This window comes from Chelonia mydas, chromosome 13 (assembly GCF_015237465.2).
Source record: "Chelonia mydas isolate rCheMyd1 chromosome 13, rCheMyd1.pri.v2, whole genome shotgun sequence".
NCBI lineage: Eukaryota > Metazoa > Chordata > Testudines > Cheloniidae > Chelonia > Chelonia mydas.
Genome location: NC_051253.2, coordinates 1,653,367 through 1,669,766, shown reverse-complemented (window position 1 = coordinate 1,669,766; position 16,400 = coordinate 1,653,367). Strand labels below are relative to the sequence as shown.

Genomic DNA, 16,400 nt, shown 5'->3' with positions numbered 1-16,400 from the left:
TATTGACCACTAGAGCAAGGATTTCTTTTTGCAGAAAAAGAGAACTGGATAAATTCATGGAGGTTAAGTCCATTAATGGCTATTAGCCAGGATGGGTAAGGAATGGTGTCCCTAGCCTCTGTTTGTCAGAGGGTGGAGATGGATGGCAGGAGAGAGATCACTTGATCATTACCCGTTAGGTTCACTCCCTCTGGGACACCTGGCATTGGCCACTGTCGGCAGACAGGCTACTGGGCTGGATGGACCTTTGGTCTCACCCACTATGGCTGTTCTTGTGTTCTTATGTTTGCAGAATCCCGCACACGGACATGAAAACAACCCAGCTCCTTGTGTGTTACTGAATCAGTCATTTTGTTTTCTCCCTGCTGGAGCGCTTTCCTCCCATCATCAACGGACAGCCTGCCCGGCCTCCGTCCACTTGGCGCCTAGCAGAGTAGCCATTTAGCGGGGAGAGACTGGATGCCAGTGCTGCAGCCAGGTCAATCCCTGGGCCACAGGGGCTGCAGCAAAGTCATTTTCCAGCTTTGCAGTGGCAATGCAATTAGCTGTCGGAAAAGGCCAGGGCGCTGACTCAGCACAACTTTTGTGACGGGGGGGTTCTTCCTCCACTGGAGAATGAGGAAAATAGTCCCTCTATTGCATAGCTTCCGCAGGAGGCCCATGGCGATCTGCCATTCTGCTTGCAAAGGGGCCTATCAGCCTAGCGCACAGAGGAGCTGGTGGAAGTGACAGCGGAACTAGATGGCATTTCGGTCGGTTTCCATTGCAGGGCAGTTCAGACATTATGGACAATAGCAAAAGTGTCAAATGTCAAAACCTCTCAACTAAAAACACGGGACACATTTTTCATGAACATCTTCCAGTTCCAGTGGCATGGAGCAGGCCCCTTCCCGCCGGGCTCCCGTGAACTGCCTCCCAGTGCTGGGATTGCCCAAATGAGAGGGAGACAACAATACATAAAATATGGTTGTCTGGTCCCAGGCGGCTTGTGAGCAAAATGCCCCTACGCGCTGATTGGTTATGAATGATCCTGGACCCACGGAGCATGTTCATGAAGGGCCAGATCTGGAGAGGATTCAGAAAGGGGTGTAAATTACCCATCAGTGAGGGAGTCCAACCATCTCATTGCATGGATGGATTCTGGAGCTGCCACTTGTGATTGACATTCAGCACCAAAGTGCAGGAGCGGCAACGCCTCCCATCCTGGGGAACCACCGAATATTTAACCTTCACCCCCTCCTGGCGAGGACTCAACTCTGCGGGGAGTTCCCTCCCTTCCCCAAGAGCTCAGCACCATAGATTGGTCCCAAACTCCCTTCCCTCCCCCCCTCCCCGCAGATTTGCCCACTACTTGCAAATGGTTTTCCTGAGGTACCAAAAGCTGCCAATTCCCACAGTCAAAGGCCACAGCAACTGGCCCAAAGGATTCTGGGTTGTGGCTCGGGGGAGAATGTGGGGTCGCAGTCTGAAAAGGGCACAACCCCAGCGCTTCACTCGCTGACCCATTCTCCCAGTTAGCCCGTGGGGTGGTGGGTGGAGCAGGGTCTGACATGAGGCATACAAGGTGTCCGCCATGGTTTTCCCGAGGAGAGCACATCTCCTCCCAGTGTGCTGACAAGAAGGGGGTTTCCAAGAACTCTGCCTTTCCCTTTAATGGCCTGTGCAGATTACGGGTGACACAATCTCCGGGCCAACTAACTAAAAGAGAACGTCCCACCCACCCAGGTTTGTGACGAGCCTCCTCAGACACTGCACACCGAGCCCCCCTTTCAGAGGATGACATTAGAAATTCCCTTCCCTGAAACAGGGGAAGGAATTTCACAGTAGTGACCAGCTAGAGGGGTTATTCAACTGCAGTGTCCCTGCATTGGCCTTTTCTGTATGTGTCCCTTATTCGTATATTTTTAGCATGTGTGGGGGGCACTGAGCTATTACAGACCTGCTTGTGTCACAGATCCAGGCTCAAAGTTGGTAAAAAAAAAAAAAAAGGTAGATTTAGTTTTTCCTGGAAACAGTGGTTTTTTTCCAGTTCTTGCTAAGGTTGCTCCATCCACCCAGATGAGGGGGTGTGTGCTGTGTCTGCCTGTATAAAGGGAGAGAACAACTAGTGAGGGTGGGAGGAGATAAACCATCAGCTCTTTTTTCGTTGCTGCAGGCACTCCAAGCAGAGTAAGAGGGATTCCAGGGCTGGACACCATGGCTGAAGGTAACGCTGCAGAATGGCACATTGCTAGAGGCTGCATTTCAGCAAACTTGACAACTTTTTTATATTCTTCTAAATCAGGAAGGTTTTGCTTGGTTACAGGGAACTTTGCAGCGTGTATATGGAAGGGGGGGTCACGGTATGTCTCTGTGTGCGAGTTCTACTTTGAAAGTCGATTACAGTTGGTTCCTTTAGCTCAGGCTGGAACACTAAGCAAGCTTCCTTATCTCAGCTGCACTTGTTTGTATTTCTGGAACGTATTGAAACTGAATGGCAATACCTTGACTCACGTGCAGAATAATCAGACACGCAGAAGATTAAAATAGAAGATAGTTTCCTCCTGATCAGAACTATTTTGAGTTAATTTTTTTCTTTACCATAGCTTCAGTAATTTGCTATTGTTGTAAGAACACCGATGCTGTAAAGAGTGAAATGTTAAAATACTGTTTTAAATTGCAAGCTCCCTTTCAGCAGGACTCAGCAGAGAGCTGCTCTAAAAATATTTATTCTAAGTCTCGCTCTATTTTTAAAGAGAGTTATCTAAATAAAGCCATAAAAAACCCCTTTTAAGCCTTTAGAAATCCCTCTGACACATAGCTGGCTTTTCTGTGCAGTCTTTCGCTGGGGAAAGAATACTTTCTTCTCTAGAAAAAACAACGAGGAGTCCTTGTGGCACCTTAGAGACTAACAAATTTATTTGGGCATAAGCTTTTGTGGGCTAGAACCCACTTCATCAGATGCATGGAGTGGAAAATACAGGAGCAGGTATAAAAGATGGGAGTTGCCTTACCAAGTGCGAGGTCAGTCTAACGAGACAATTCAATTAAGAGTAGGATACCGAGGGAGGAAAAATAACTTTTGTAGTGGTAATGAGAGTGGCCCATTTCAAACAGTGGACAAGAAGGTGTGAGTAACAGTAGGGGGAAATTAGTATGGGGGAAATTAGGTTTAGGTTTTGTAATGACCCAACCACTCTCAGTCTTCATTCAGGCCTAATCTGATGGTGTCCAGTTTGCAAATTAATTCCAGTTCTGCAGTTTCACTTTGGAGTCTGTTTTTGAAGGTTTTTTATTGAAGAATTGCCACTTTTAGGTCTGTAATCGAGTGACCAGGGAGATTGAAGTGTTCTCCGACTGGTTTTTGAATATTATAATTCCTGATGTCAGATCTGTGTCCATCTATTCTTTTGAGTAGAGACTGTCCGGTTTGGCCAATGTACATGGCAGAGGGGCATTGCTGGCACATGATGGCATATATCACATTGGTAAATGTGCAGGTGAACGAGCCCCTGATGGTGTGGATCCTATGATGGTGTCCCTTGAATAGATATGTGGACAGAATTGGCACCGGGGTTTGTTGCAGGGTTTGGTTCCTGGGTTGGTGTTTTTGCTGTGTGGTGTATAGTTGCTGGTGAGTATTTGCTTCAGGTTGGGGAGCTGTCTGTAAGCGAGGACTGGCCTGTCTCCCAAGGTGTGTGAGAGTGAGGGATCGTCCTTCAGGATAGGTTGTAGATCCTTGATGATGCGCTGGAGAGGTTTTACTTGGGGGCTGCAGGTGATGGCTAGTGGCGTTCTGTTACTTTCTTTGTTGGGCCTGTCTTGTAGTAGGTGAATTCTGGGTACCCTGCTGGCTCTGTCAGTCTGTTTCTTCATTTCACCAGGTGGGTACTGTAGTTTTAAGAACGCTTGATAGAGATCTTGTAGGTGTTTGTCTCTGTCTGAGGGGTTGGAGCAAATGCGGTTGTATCTTAGAGCTTGGCTGTAGACAATGGATTGTGTGATGTGGTCTGGATGAAAGCTGGAGGCATGTAGGTAAGTATAGGGGTCAGTAGATTTCCGGTATCGGGTGTTGTTTACGTGACCATCGCTTATCAGCACTTCTCTAGATCTTTCACAGTGGAGAGAGGTAAATAGAGGCATCCCCCAAGGATCTGTACTGAGACCAGTGCTGTTTAACCTATCCAAAAATGATTTGGAAAAGGGGATAAACAGTGAGGTGGCAAAGTTTGCAGATGATACAAAATTATTCAAGATAGTGAAGCCCAAAGCTGACTGTGAAGAGTTACAAAGGAATCTCACTAAACTGGGTGACTGGGCAACAAAACGGCAGATGAAATTCAATGTTGATAAGTGCAAAGCAATACACATCGGAAAACATAATCCCAACTATACATACAAAACGATGGAGTCTAAATTAGCTGTTACCACTCAAGAAAGATCTTGGAGTCATTGTAGATAGTTCACTGATCAATGTGCAGCGGCAGTCAAAAAAGCAAACAGAATGTTAGGAACCACTGAGAAAGGGATAGAAGAAAACATCATATTATAGTACATCCCACCTTGAATACTGAGTGCCATTCTGGTCACCCCATCTCAACAAAGATATATTAGAATTGGAAAATGTGCAGAGAAGGGCAACAAAAATGGTTAGGGGTACGGAACAGCTTCCATACACGGGGAGATTAAAACACTGGGACTTTTCAGTTCCAAAAAGAGATAACTGAGGGGAGATAGAGGTCGATAAAATCATGAATAGTGAGGAGAAAGTAGATAAGGACGTGTTATTTACCCCTTTGCATAAGACAAGAACCAGGGGTCACCCAATGAAATTAATAAGCAGCAGGTTTAAAACTAATATAAGGAAGTACTTCTTTACACAACAGACAGTCAACCTGTGGAACTCACTGCCAGGGGATGTTGCGAAGGCCAAAAGTATACCTGGGCTCAAGAAAGAATTAGATAAGTTCATGGAGGATAGGTCCGTCAATGGCTATTAACCAAGATGGCCAGGGATGTAGCCCCATGTTCTGGGTGTCCCTAAACCTCTGACAGCCAGAAGCTGGGACTGGACAACAGGGGATGGATCACTCGATAATTGTTCTGTTCATTCCCTCTGAAGCACCTGGCATCAGCCACTGTTGGAAGACAGGATACTGGGCTAGATGGACCCTTGGTCCGTTCTTATGTTCTTATGAAATAATATTTCCCATGTCAGATTCTGATCACTGTGTAGCCCTCTTTGTTCAGTCTATAGTCAGGGAGCCAAGGCAACACAGTCTCAGCATTATATGGCATCACAGCCCATCCTAAAGCAAGTGACTGTGCCCTACGGCTGCGTGTGGAGGTGCAGATAGGCAGCTGAGAGACATGCCAAATCCACAACAGTGACAAAAACAAACAGGGAAGTTAATTCAGTTCAGCCACCTGGGATCTCAGTGACAAGACCAGGTTTTATTCAATCAAGTTCCAAGACAAAATCAAAGTGAATGAAAGAGGAGGTGCCAGCAATGGCTGCATCCTCGAGAAAGCAGGGTCCCTCTGCTGGCTGCCAGGACGGACTGTGACGCTGAGTCTTCAGAGCACCCCTCCGACGGCTCATTGCTCTAGGGCAGCAGTGGGACTCTGGGAGGGTCGGAAGACCCTAACCCTTCATTTCCCCTCAGGGTGATAAAAAGCAGGATCCCTTACATCAGAGACTGGACCAAATTATATGCACACGTAAATGGGGAAAACTCCACTGAGGTCGATGCATGGTGCTCACTGCCATGGCTGGGGAATGCTGCTTCTGGCATTTCTCTTCCATGAGGGCCCTCACCTGGGCCTTTGGTTTGGGCTGTTCCTAGGAGAAGATGGAACTGAAGTTTTCCATGAGCTCCTCTTCCTCTGTCTTTGTTCTCACAGGGCCCTCCCATGGTGTGTCCAACTTCCAAGCACTCCGACATCTTTCAAAATAGAAACAAACACTGACAATCTCTCTCTGCGTCTCCTGCTGCTAGATGCCAGGAAGAGCTTAGTTCAGAGCTGGTTTGTGTATGTTTAAAGTGCAAGTATGTCTAGGGAAAGCAAGGGTGAAAAGGGGAGTTTTGTTGTGAATGCAGCAAGGCCTGTGGCCATTCTTATCCCTCGCAGGAGTGAGCACCAGAGTCCAGGTCTGACTCTCCAATGCACAAAGCAAAGACAACTCAAAAAACCAGAAGAGAAAAACCCTTCTGATCTCTTTCATGGCAGCTGTCCTAGGGGTTAGTTATACCAGTAGGAAATAGAAGTCTGGCAGACAGAAATGTGACAGTTAAACTGGTGTCCCTGTTACATTAAAGGATTTTAAAACACAGGGAAAATGGAAATGGAACGTTAAGATATTTCATTCCACTCGTGGCCTTGTGAACGTTGTAATACCTGCAGTGACTAGCATGCAGACTTCCAGGAAGAGCTCTGCAAACATCCTACTATATGTTTTCATCAATTTAATAACTAAGGAATAAACTGGTTGTTACTGATCAAAGAGGCCAACAGAATACAACAAGTTTGGAGTTACCAGCTCTGGCTGGTTTTTTGAGCCAAAAATCATTTTTTAGAATTCCTTTCTCAAACACACTTTTTCTGATTTGGCCCAAATTTTCTGGCAAAGTCTAGCTTGAAATAAGATCATACACATGTAATTGGGTGCAGTTTTTGCTAAATCAGGGGTGAGATGTGTAAAATGGAAGTCTCCCTTCTCCCTTCAGTTTGTTATATGTTGGTCACACCCCTGCAGCTCGGCAGCCCAATGGAATCATTTTGATTATGGGTAAGCTATGCTTTCTCCATAACTCCATCTATCTAGATCTCTTAGGTCTTACCACAATAGCCTCTCACCAGTGAAAGCAATTATTTCTCTCTCACACATCCTTCCCTTCTGGCAAGCAACAGGGCTGCCTTTGTGGTGAGGTTTTGGGGGCATATCCACAAGCACGAACGTGAGGGCACTATTGCAAGAAAGCCTTTCGCTCTGGATGCGGCAAGGTCAGTGGTCTTCCTTTTTTCACCTGGCATCATTCCTATAGCAACGGGTTTCTGCAGCTCCCTCCCTTCCTCCTTCTGGCCAGCATTCAGCCCCTTCCCTAGGGCAGTGGATCTCAACCCTTCTGGACTACTGTACCCCTTTCAGGGGGCTGATTTCTCTTGCACACCCCCACGTTTCACCTCACTTAAAAACGACTTGCTCACAAAATCAGACATAAGAATACGAAAGGGTCACCGCGCACTAGTAGTGAAAAATGGCTGACTTTCTCATTGTTACCACGGAATTATAAAATAAATCAACTGGGCTATAAATACCGGTACTGTGCTTACATTTCAGAGTATAGCGTGGAGAGCTTGTGACAAGATAGCCGATGTTAGTATGGTGGGTCCTGCGCTTTTCTTGGCAGGGGGCTAAGACGCCACCCCATGCCCCTGCTCTTGGGCCGCCAAGGTCCCCACTAGTGGCCCGGGAAGATGGTAGAGGAGGGAAGCAGGGGAGGGGTCAGGGTTTGCTCCTCACTGAGCCCCAGCCCCTCTCAACCCCTGCGGGCTCTTCCCCCTTGGGTGGGGAGCCTTCAGTCCTTAGACGCTGGGGCAGGGTCTCCCTTACTTCGGTTCGCTGGTCTTTCAAATCTCTCAACACACCTCCAAGCTCCAGTCCTCTCTCCTTCCTCCTCCTTCTCTGACTGCCTGAAGCAGGGGCTTTTATTAGGTTCCTGTCAGGGCCTTAATTGACTACAGGTGCTTCAATTAACCTATAGCAGTGGGTCCCAAACTGGGGTTCGCGAACCCCTGGGGGTCGCAGAACGTTACAGGGAGTTCGCCAGAAAAATTTCACTAACGGCGGCCAGAGGACCCTGGGCACTGGAGGCAGCAGGTGGGACCCGGTTGCAGGGCAGACAGGCCGAGCCCCAGGGAGAGCGGGGCCGGGCAGTTGGGGCTGGCAGCCCGAGCCCTGCCCCCATCAGCGGGGGAGCCGGCAGCCCGAACCCCAGCGCTCCGCGTGGGGCTGGCAGCCCGAGCCCCAGGGAGAGTGGGGCTGGGCAGTTGGGGCTGGCAGCCCGAGGCCCTGGCGGTCAGCTGGACCTGCAGCCCAAGCTCAGTGGAGCTCAGTTGACCGGAGCGGTCAACGGGGTCCAGCAGCAGCAGCCTCACGGAGTTCGGAGGAAATTTCATAGAATCATAGAAGATCAGGGTTGGAAGGGACCTCATGAGGTCATCTAGTCCAACCCCCTGCTCAAAGCAGGACCAGTCCCCAATTCTTGCCCCAGATCCCTAAATGGCCCCCTCAAGGATTGAACTCACAACACTGAGTTTAGCAGGCCAATGCTCAAACCACTGAGCTATCCCTCCCCCCAACTTAAACTTAAATCCCTGGAAATATTCATTTTTAGGAGGGGGTTCACGAGATTTCACAATTTAGTGAAAGGGGTTGGCGGGCTGTTAAAGTCTGGGAACCACTGACCTATAGCAACCCTCCCTAGTCTACAGGGAACCATGCCTTAATTAGCCTAGGGCTTATATATTTCCCCTCTCCCACTGCTCCCTGACCCTCCTGTATCACAAGCTGTATAAACAAGTCATTGTCTGTAGGAAATTTTAGTTTGTTCTGACTTCGCTAGTGCTGTTTCTGTAGCCTGTTGTAAAACGAGGCAAATCTCTAGATGAGGGGATGTACCCTCTGGAAGAGCTCTGCATGCGTCCCCCCTGGGGTAGGCATACCCCCGGTTGAGAACCACGGCTCTAGGTGACCGATGGCTGAGAGAGGATGGGACCGAAGCAGCAGTGAGCTGAGCAGCCCCAGCCCTGTCAGCACTTGCTCCATAAATCAGGCCCTGGTTTTCCGGCTCAGGTACTCTGGCACCGAACTCGCTATGTGTTCTCCTACATTAAATACTTTCACTTATTCTGGCAACTAATCTGCCTGACTGCAATGCATTCACGGGTCGCTAGCCTTGAACAATGATGAATGATATCACATTGCCCCAGGAAACCATGCTGAAAGAACGGGTAATGGTGCTGTCTGATTATCACCGGCTGCCTACACAGGCCCTGCTTATATCAGTGTCTCTCTGCCCTACTGCCACAAGAGCATGCCCCACAGAATGCCTCAGGCCACCCCATCAGACATCCCTTTTCTCAGCACGTTTATGGTCAGTCTCTCCGATTTGTCAAGGCATAGGAAATAGGAAACTTCCTGTCAGCCTGACGGAGGGCACAGGGAACATCCAAAGCCAAGCATTCCCCGAGCTCAGAAATGCTTCTCTCTCTTGGGAGGGAACAACCAAAACAACTTGGCAGCAGAAGCCTGAAGCCAAACTCCTCCAGAGGTAGGAAGGATAAGCACTGGCCTTCTCTGCTGCTGGCCCTCTGCAAGCCTCTCCTGCCCTTAAATCCTGATGGACCCAGCGCAGCTCTGCGACACACCTTAGGCGTGGCCTCAGGCCTCGCCATTGTTGTATCATTAAGAGCAGAAGCCTAGTGCAAGGAGTCTGGCACAGAACTGAGCATGGGAAGCTCTACCGCTGACTGGCTGCGTGACATTAGGCACAGTGTTTTCTCTCTGTGCGCCTCAGTTTCCTCCCTGGTGGAACGGGGAATGTAACGTGCGTCAGCTCTGTAACGCTCTTTGAGATCGACGCACGAGCTGTGTAAGTTCTATGGGTGCTACCAAACCGGGGCTGCCTTCAGCATTCAGAGCTACAGCGACTGTAAACTGTGTCACGCTTGTCTGTGTCTTGGGAGAAGGGAGAGTGGGGAGGAGATTAGCAAACGCATCCCCCGGCCCCAGTGATGATCCAAGAGAGATTTTAGCCCAGAGACAGCCAGGATGCTACTTCTCTCTCCCACACAAGCAAGTTGCTCAAAATATTAATTAGTTTCAGTTTGCTCCTGGGAGCTTTGGCCATGGTGAAAGAACAGTGGTGAAGGAACAGGTTAAGGACTGTCATAAATATAAAGGGAAGGGTAACCACCTTTCTGTATACAGAACTATAAAATCCCTCCTGGCCAGAGGCAAAATCCCTTCACCTGTAAAAAGTTAAGAAGCTAAGACAACCTCACTGGCACCTGACCAAAATGACCAATGAGGAGACAAGATACTTTCAAAGCTGGAGGGGGGGGTGGAACAAAGGGTCTGTCTGTCAGTGTGATGCTTTTGCCGGGACCAGGTCAGGAATGTTCTCCAGAACTCCTGTAAAAAGTTAGTAAGCAATCTAGCAAGAAATGTGTTAGATTTTCTTTTGTTTAATGACTGTAAAATAGCTGTGCTGAATGGAATGTATATGCCTGTTTTTGTGTCTTTTTGTAACTTAAGGTTTTGCCTAGAGGGATTCTCTATGTTTTGAATCTGATTACCCTGTAAGGTATTTACCATCCTGATTTTACAGAGGTGATTCTTTTACTTTTTCTTTAATTAAAATTCTTCTTTTAAGAACCTGATTGTTTTTTTTCATTGTTCTTAAGATCCAAGGGTTTGGGTCTGGGTTCACCTATGCAAATTGGTGAGGATTTTTATCAAGCCTTCCCCAGGAAAGGGGGTGTAGGGCTTGGGGGGATATTTTGGGGGAAGACGTCTCCAAGTGGGCTCTTTCCCTGTTCTTTGTTTAAGACGCTTGGTGGTGGCAGCATAGGGTTCAAGGACAAGTCAAAGTTTGTACCTTGAGGAAGTTTTTAACCTAAGCTGGTAAAAATAAGCTTAGGGGGTCTTTCATGCAGGTCCCCACATCTGTACCCTAGAGTTCAGAGTGGGGAAGGAACCTTGACAAGGACTATTTAGAAAAGCTGGACGTGCACAAGTCCATGGGGCCGGATCTAATGCATCCAAGAGTGCTGAGGGAGTTGGCGGATGTGATTGCAGAGCCATTGGCCACTATCTTTGAAAATTCGTGGTGATCGGGGAAGGTCCCGGACGATTGGAAAAAGGCAAATATAGTGTCCAGATTTTAAAAAGGGAAGAAAGAGAACCCGGGGAACTACAGACCAGTCAGCCTCACTTCAGTCCCCGGCAAAATCATGGAGCAGGTCCTCAAGGAATCCATTTTGAAGCACTTGGAGGACAGGAAGGTGATCGGGAACAGTCAACATGGATTCACCAGGGGCAAGTCATGCCTGACCAAACTGATTGCCTTCTATGATGGGATAACTGGCTCTGTGGATATGAGGAAAGCGGTGGGTGTGATATATCTTGACTTTAGCAAAGTTTTTGCTGCAGTCTCCCACAGTATTCTTGCCAGCAAGTTTAAAGAAGTATGGACTGGATGAATGGACTATAAGGTGGAGAGAAAGCTGGCTAGATTGTCAGGCTCAACGGGTAGTGATCAACGGCTCGATGTCTAGTTGGCAGCCAGTATCAAGCGGAGTGCCCCAGGGGTCAGTCCTGGGGCTGGTTTTGTTCAACATCTTTATTAATGATCTGGATGATGAGATTAATTGCACCCTCAGCAAGTTTGACACTAAACTGGGAGGAGAGGTAGATATGCTGGAGGGTAGGGATAGGGTCCAGAGTGACTTAGACAAATTGGAGGATTGGGCCAAAAGAAATCTGATGAGGCTCAACAAGGACAAGTGCAGAGTCCTGCACTTAGGAAGGAAGAATCCCATTCACTGCTACAGGCTGGGGACTGACTGGCTAAGCAGCAGTTCTGCAGAAAAGGACCTGGGGATTACAGCGGACAAGAAGCTGGATATGGTCAGCAGTGTGCCCTTGTTGCCAAGAAGGCCAACGGCATATTGGGCTGTATTAATAGGAGCATTGCCAGCAGATTGAGGGACGTGATTATTCCCCTCTATTCGGCGTTCGTGAGCCCACACTGGAGTATTGTGTCCAGTTTTGGTCCCCGCACTACAGAAGGGATGTGGACAAATTGGAGAGAGTCCAGCAGAGGGCAATGGAAATTATCAGGGGGCTGGGACACATGACTTATGAGGAGAGGCTGAGGGAACCGGGGTTATTTAGTCTGCAGAAGAGAAGAGTGGGGGCGGCGGGGATTAGATAGCAGACTTCCGCTACCTGAAGGGGGGTTCCAAAGAGGACGGAGCTAGGCTGTTCTCAATGGAGGCAGATGACAGAACAAGAAGCAATGGTCTCAAGTTGCAGTTGGGGAGGTCTAGGTTGGATATTAGGAAAAACTATTTCACGAGGAGGGTGGTGAAGCACTGGAATGGGTTACCTAGGGAGGTGGTGGAATCTCCATTCTTAGAGGTTTTTAAGGCCCAGCTTGACAAAGCCCTGGCAGGGATGATTTAGTTGGGGATCGGTCCTGCTTTGAGCAGGGGGTTGGACTAGATACCTCCTGAGGTCCCTTCCAACCCTGATAATTCTATGATTCATGGTGGGAAGCTATTTTCCCAACCGCTGAGGCAATTGACCCTGGTTAGGCAAGCACCCTAAAAGGACAGATAACCCAGGACTTCAGACAGGTTTTACTGAAGCCATTTCCAGGCTAGAATGCAGGGGAGATGTGTGCACGCTGCGTGTGCATGTATGTACGCTGTGCGTGTGCACAGATTCACAGATTCCAAGGCCAGAACAGATCATTGCGATCACCTCGTCTCACTTCCTGCACAGAACAGGCCGTAGAACTTCCCCAAAGTAATTCCTAGAGCAGGTCTTTTAGAAAAACGCCCAAAATGGTCAGTGATAGAGAAGCCACCTTGACTTGGTAAGTTGTTCCAATGGTAAATTACCCTCACTGTCAAACACGTACACACTATTTCCAATCTGAATGTATCTAGCTTCAACTTTGTTCCCCATGTAGGTACTTACAGAAAGTAATCAAGCCACCCCTTAACTTTCTCTATGTTAAGCTAAATAGGTTGAGCTCCTTGAGTCTATCATTATACGGCTTGTTTTCTATTCATTCTCGTGGCTCTTCTCTGAATCCTCTCCAATTTATCAGCCTCCTTCTTGAATTATGGGCACCAGAACTGGAACCAGGATTCCAGCAGCCGTCGCACACGTGCCAAATACAGAGGGAAAATCACCTCTCTGCTCCTACTGGAGATTTCCCTGTTCATGCATCCCAGGATTGCATTGGCTCTTTTGGCCACAGCTTCCCACTGGGAGCACATGTTCATCTGATTATCCACCACAACCCCCAAATCTTTTTCAGAGTAACTGCTTCCCAGGATAGAATCCTCCCATCCTGTAAGTATGGCCTGCATTCTTTGTTCCCAGATGTGTCTACTTACATTTAGCCATATTAAAACATATATAGTTTGCTTTCACCCAGTTTACCAAGCAATTTAGATCGCTCTGAATCTGTGATCTGTCCTCTTCATTATTTACCACTCCTCAATTTTTTGTGTCATCTGCAGACTTTACCAAGGATGATTTTATGTTTTTTTCCAGGTCATTGATAAAAAGATTAAATAGTGTATGGCCAAGAACTGATCCCAACTTCCTTGATGAAGTTTCCCCATTTACAAGCTACTTTTTGAGACCTATCAGTTAGCCAGTTTTTAATCCTTTTCATTGTGTGCCATGTTAATTTTATATCATTCTAGTATTTTCATCAAAATATCATGTGGTACCAAGTAAAATGCCTTACAGACGTCTATGTGTATTACATCAATAGTGTTACCTTTATCAACCAAACTTGTACTGAGTATTAGTAGATGACTATTCATGAGTGTGGGGGTGTGGTGGGGGGAGAAGGGGGCTAGATCCAGCCCTGTGTTACACCGACATACACCAAGGTAAAGATTCCCATCTAGTGAATCCCCTGGAGCTCAGTGTTCCCTGCTCGTGCATGGAGATGCAACCTGCATTCCCTAAACGCAGCAGAACAACGACCTGGCCGTGTGTGCGTGCACATGAGAAACACACGGTAGTGAAGCCAAATGCATGAGCTCTGTAGGAGTAAAACTGATCTCTTCTCAGTTGGAGCATCAGAGTTTGGTGCCTAGCCTCTGAATCACTAAATGGTCATTACACATATTGAATCTATTTCCCTAAGTTAAGTATCCTCACGCCTTCTTGTCAACTGTCTACATGGGCCGTCTTGATTATCACCACAAACGTTTTTTCTCCTGCTGATAATAGCTCATCTTAACTAATTAGCCTCTCACAGTTTGTATGGCAACTTCCACCTTCTTTGTATGTATATATATATATATATATCTTCTTACTATATGTTCCATTCTGAGCATCCGATGAAGTGGGTTGTAGCCCACAAAAGCTTATGCTGTAATAAGTTTGTTAGTCTCTAAGGTGCCACAAGTACTCCTGTTCTTTTTAGATGGATTCAAAGGAAGAGAGGGTGGTAAATATGAGTCAGTTTGTGCTCTGTCTTTGCTGCCTTCCTGAAAGAGAGCTTTAGATGCTGTTGGTTTTGCAGATCTGGTGCTGGAATCGTGCAACCTGGAGTGTGAGAGCAACAATCTGAACCACATGACGGCTGACATGGGCAACCAGCAGCTCGTTGTGAGGAGGGGACAGTCTTTCATCATCACGCTGCTCTTCACTGGAAGGGGTTATGAGGAAGGAGTGGATAAACTTGCTCTCAACGTAGAGACAGGTAAGTCCAGAGCTATTCACTAAACTCAGCTGTGGTCAGCTTGGAGAGGAGCCACCTCCATCCCCTCATTCAGAGACACACACAATATCCTCCCCTGTCACATCACCTCAGAGATGAGCCGTCCTACCCCTTCACCTCAGAGACAGACATATTCACCCACCCTCCCCTCAGAGAGAGGCCATGCCCAGCTAAGCCACCTCAGCGCCATCACATCCACGAGGGGCACTTTCTACCCCAGGCATCACGGAGAGAGCCATCCCTGCCCCAGCCCATTCAAAAAAGCACTTTCCACACTTGTCACTCGTATACAGATTCCCCCTCTCCCTCCATCATTTTATAGGCAAGCAGACCTCAATTTCCACCCCCATCACCCCACCTCCCCACCCCTCACCGCAGTAAGAGGCCAACCCCGCCCCATTCCCCGCAGACAGTCCCTCCGGGGTCTGTCACCATCCAGATAAGCAAGCACTACCACATGAATGGCCCTCACATTTTTGTTCAAGAAAACAAATTGCTTCCCCCGTGGCTTATCTTTGCTTGTTTTTACAACTCACAAAGTGAATCTAAAAGCCCTTGGTCCAAACTTTTTTTAATTTGTTTTACATTGTGGGATCTGAGAGGACGGCTTCCTCTTCCTGTCAGGAGCCTGTTATCTCAGTCATGTTATTTCCAACATTAAAGTAAAATTTCCCTGGCACTGATCCTGATGTCATAGGTGGTTTTTCCTCACAGTCCCGGACAGAAAGATATAAAAACAGAGGCTCCACAATATAATAAAAGTTGAAAGAAAGCCCCAGCGCTTGTGAATGTTATTTGCTTGAGTGTAACATTAACTCCCCATAGCCAACAATGTTCATTGTTGCCACGTTCCACACCTCTTAAGTGTTTGGGCATGAAGACAAGTCAATCAGTCTTTGCAAAGGATTATTTCAGACGAGCTGACAGGGTTGGGCTTTGCCCAGCTATTACCTTGGAACGTCTGAGTTGGAATCCATAACATCTGTAGGCTCCTAATGCGGCATTCCAAAAATCCAAGCAGTCACTTTCACGCCTGGGATTTGCATTACCATAACTAGAAAAACAAACTACTACTAGGAATAATAACAGGTACTTTAGCCAGAAGGTTTCAGAAGCCAAATAAGAGTTTCATTCACAAGCTATTTTTATGGTACTCTAAGGTTCCAGCGCAAGGAATTCAGAATAAAATAATGATAGCAAGTATAAAATAGTCATATCCCTTAGTGGCATGGACCCTCTGTACATGCACATAGTACCTTCCACTTGAGAATCTTAAGTACCTAATAAATATTAATTAACTGAGCATCATGTCACCACCATGACAAAAGGCAGTAATATTATCCCCATTTTACAGATAGGAAACTGAGGCACAGAAGGGAGCTTAAGTGAGAGTCCAAAGTCACACAGAGAGTCTGTGGTAGAATCAGGAATGTAGCCCAAAACTCCCAATTCCTGGTCCCACTGTGCTTCCACCCTCCGTAGACTAAAGGCTTGTTTGCACACGGAAGCTGTAATTGTTTAATGTAAATCAGTTTAGTTAAATCCTACAACTTATCATAGAATCATAGAATCATAGAATATCAGGGTTGGAAGGGACCCCAGAAGGTCATCTAGTCCAACCCCCTGCCCTCCACACTTGTACGTGTGGACTCTCGTAAAATGATTTAAAACTGGTTCTATGCCTTTAGCTTGCACCTGTACATTTACCAGTGCAAGCCAAACTGATATAAGCCAGGTTCAAACTGATACCAGTGTGTCCGCACACAAAACTGTACCATTTTAACCAAATCGGTATAAAAATCACACCTTTAATTAAACCGGTCTAACTTTCTGTGTGGGCCAGGGCTGGTTCTGTGTAAAGATCCCAGTTCCCTTCTA

General features: G+C 47.3%; 1 protein-coding gene across 1 annotated transcript in view; it reads left to right on the top strand.

Annotated features, from left to right (window-relative positions):
* Positions 1 to 2,059: 2,059 nt before the first annotated feature.
* The window catches only part of TGM2 (transglutaminase 2), a 39,110-nt gene continuing 24,769 nt past the window's right edge, over positions 2,060 to 16,400 (top strand). The window contains exons 1-2 of the mRNA XM_007071003.4: positions 2,060 to 2,206; positions 14,325 to 14,504. Of these exons, the coding sequence (XP_007071065.2) occupies positions 2,197 to 2,206; positions 14,325 to 14,504 (190 nt within the window). The 5' untranslated portion in view covers positions 2,060 to 2,196. The remainder of the gene's footprint in view (positions 2,207 to 14,324; positions 14,505 to 16,400) is intronic.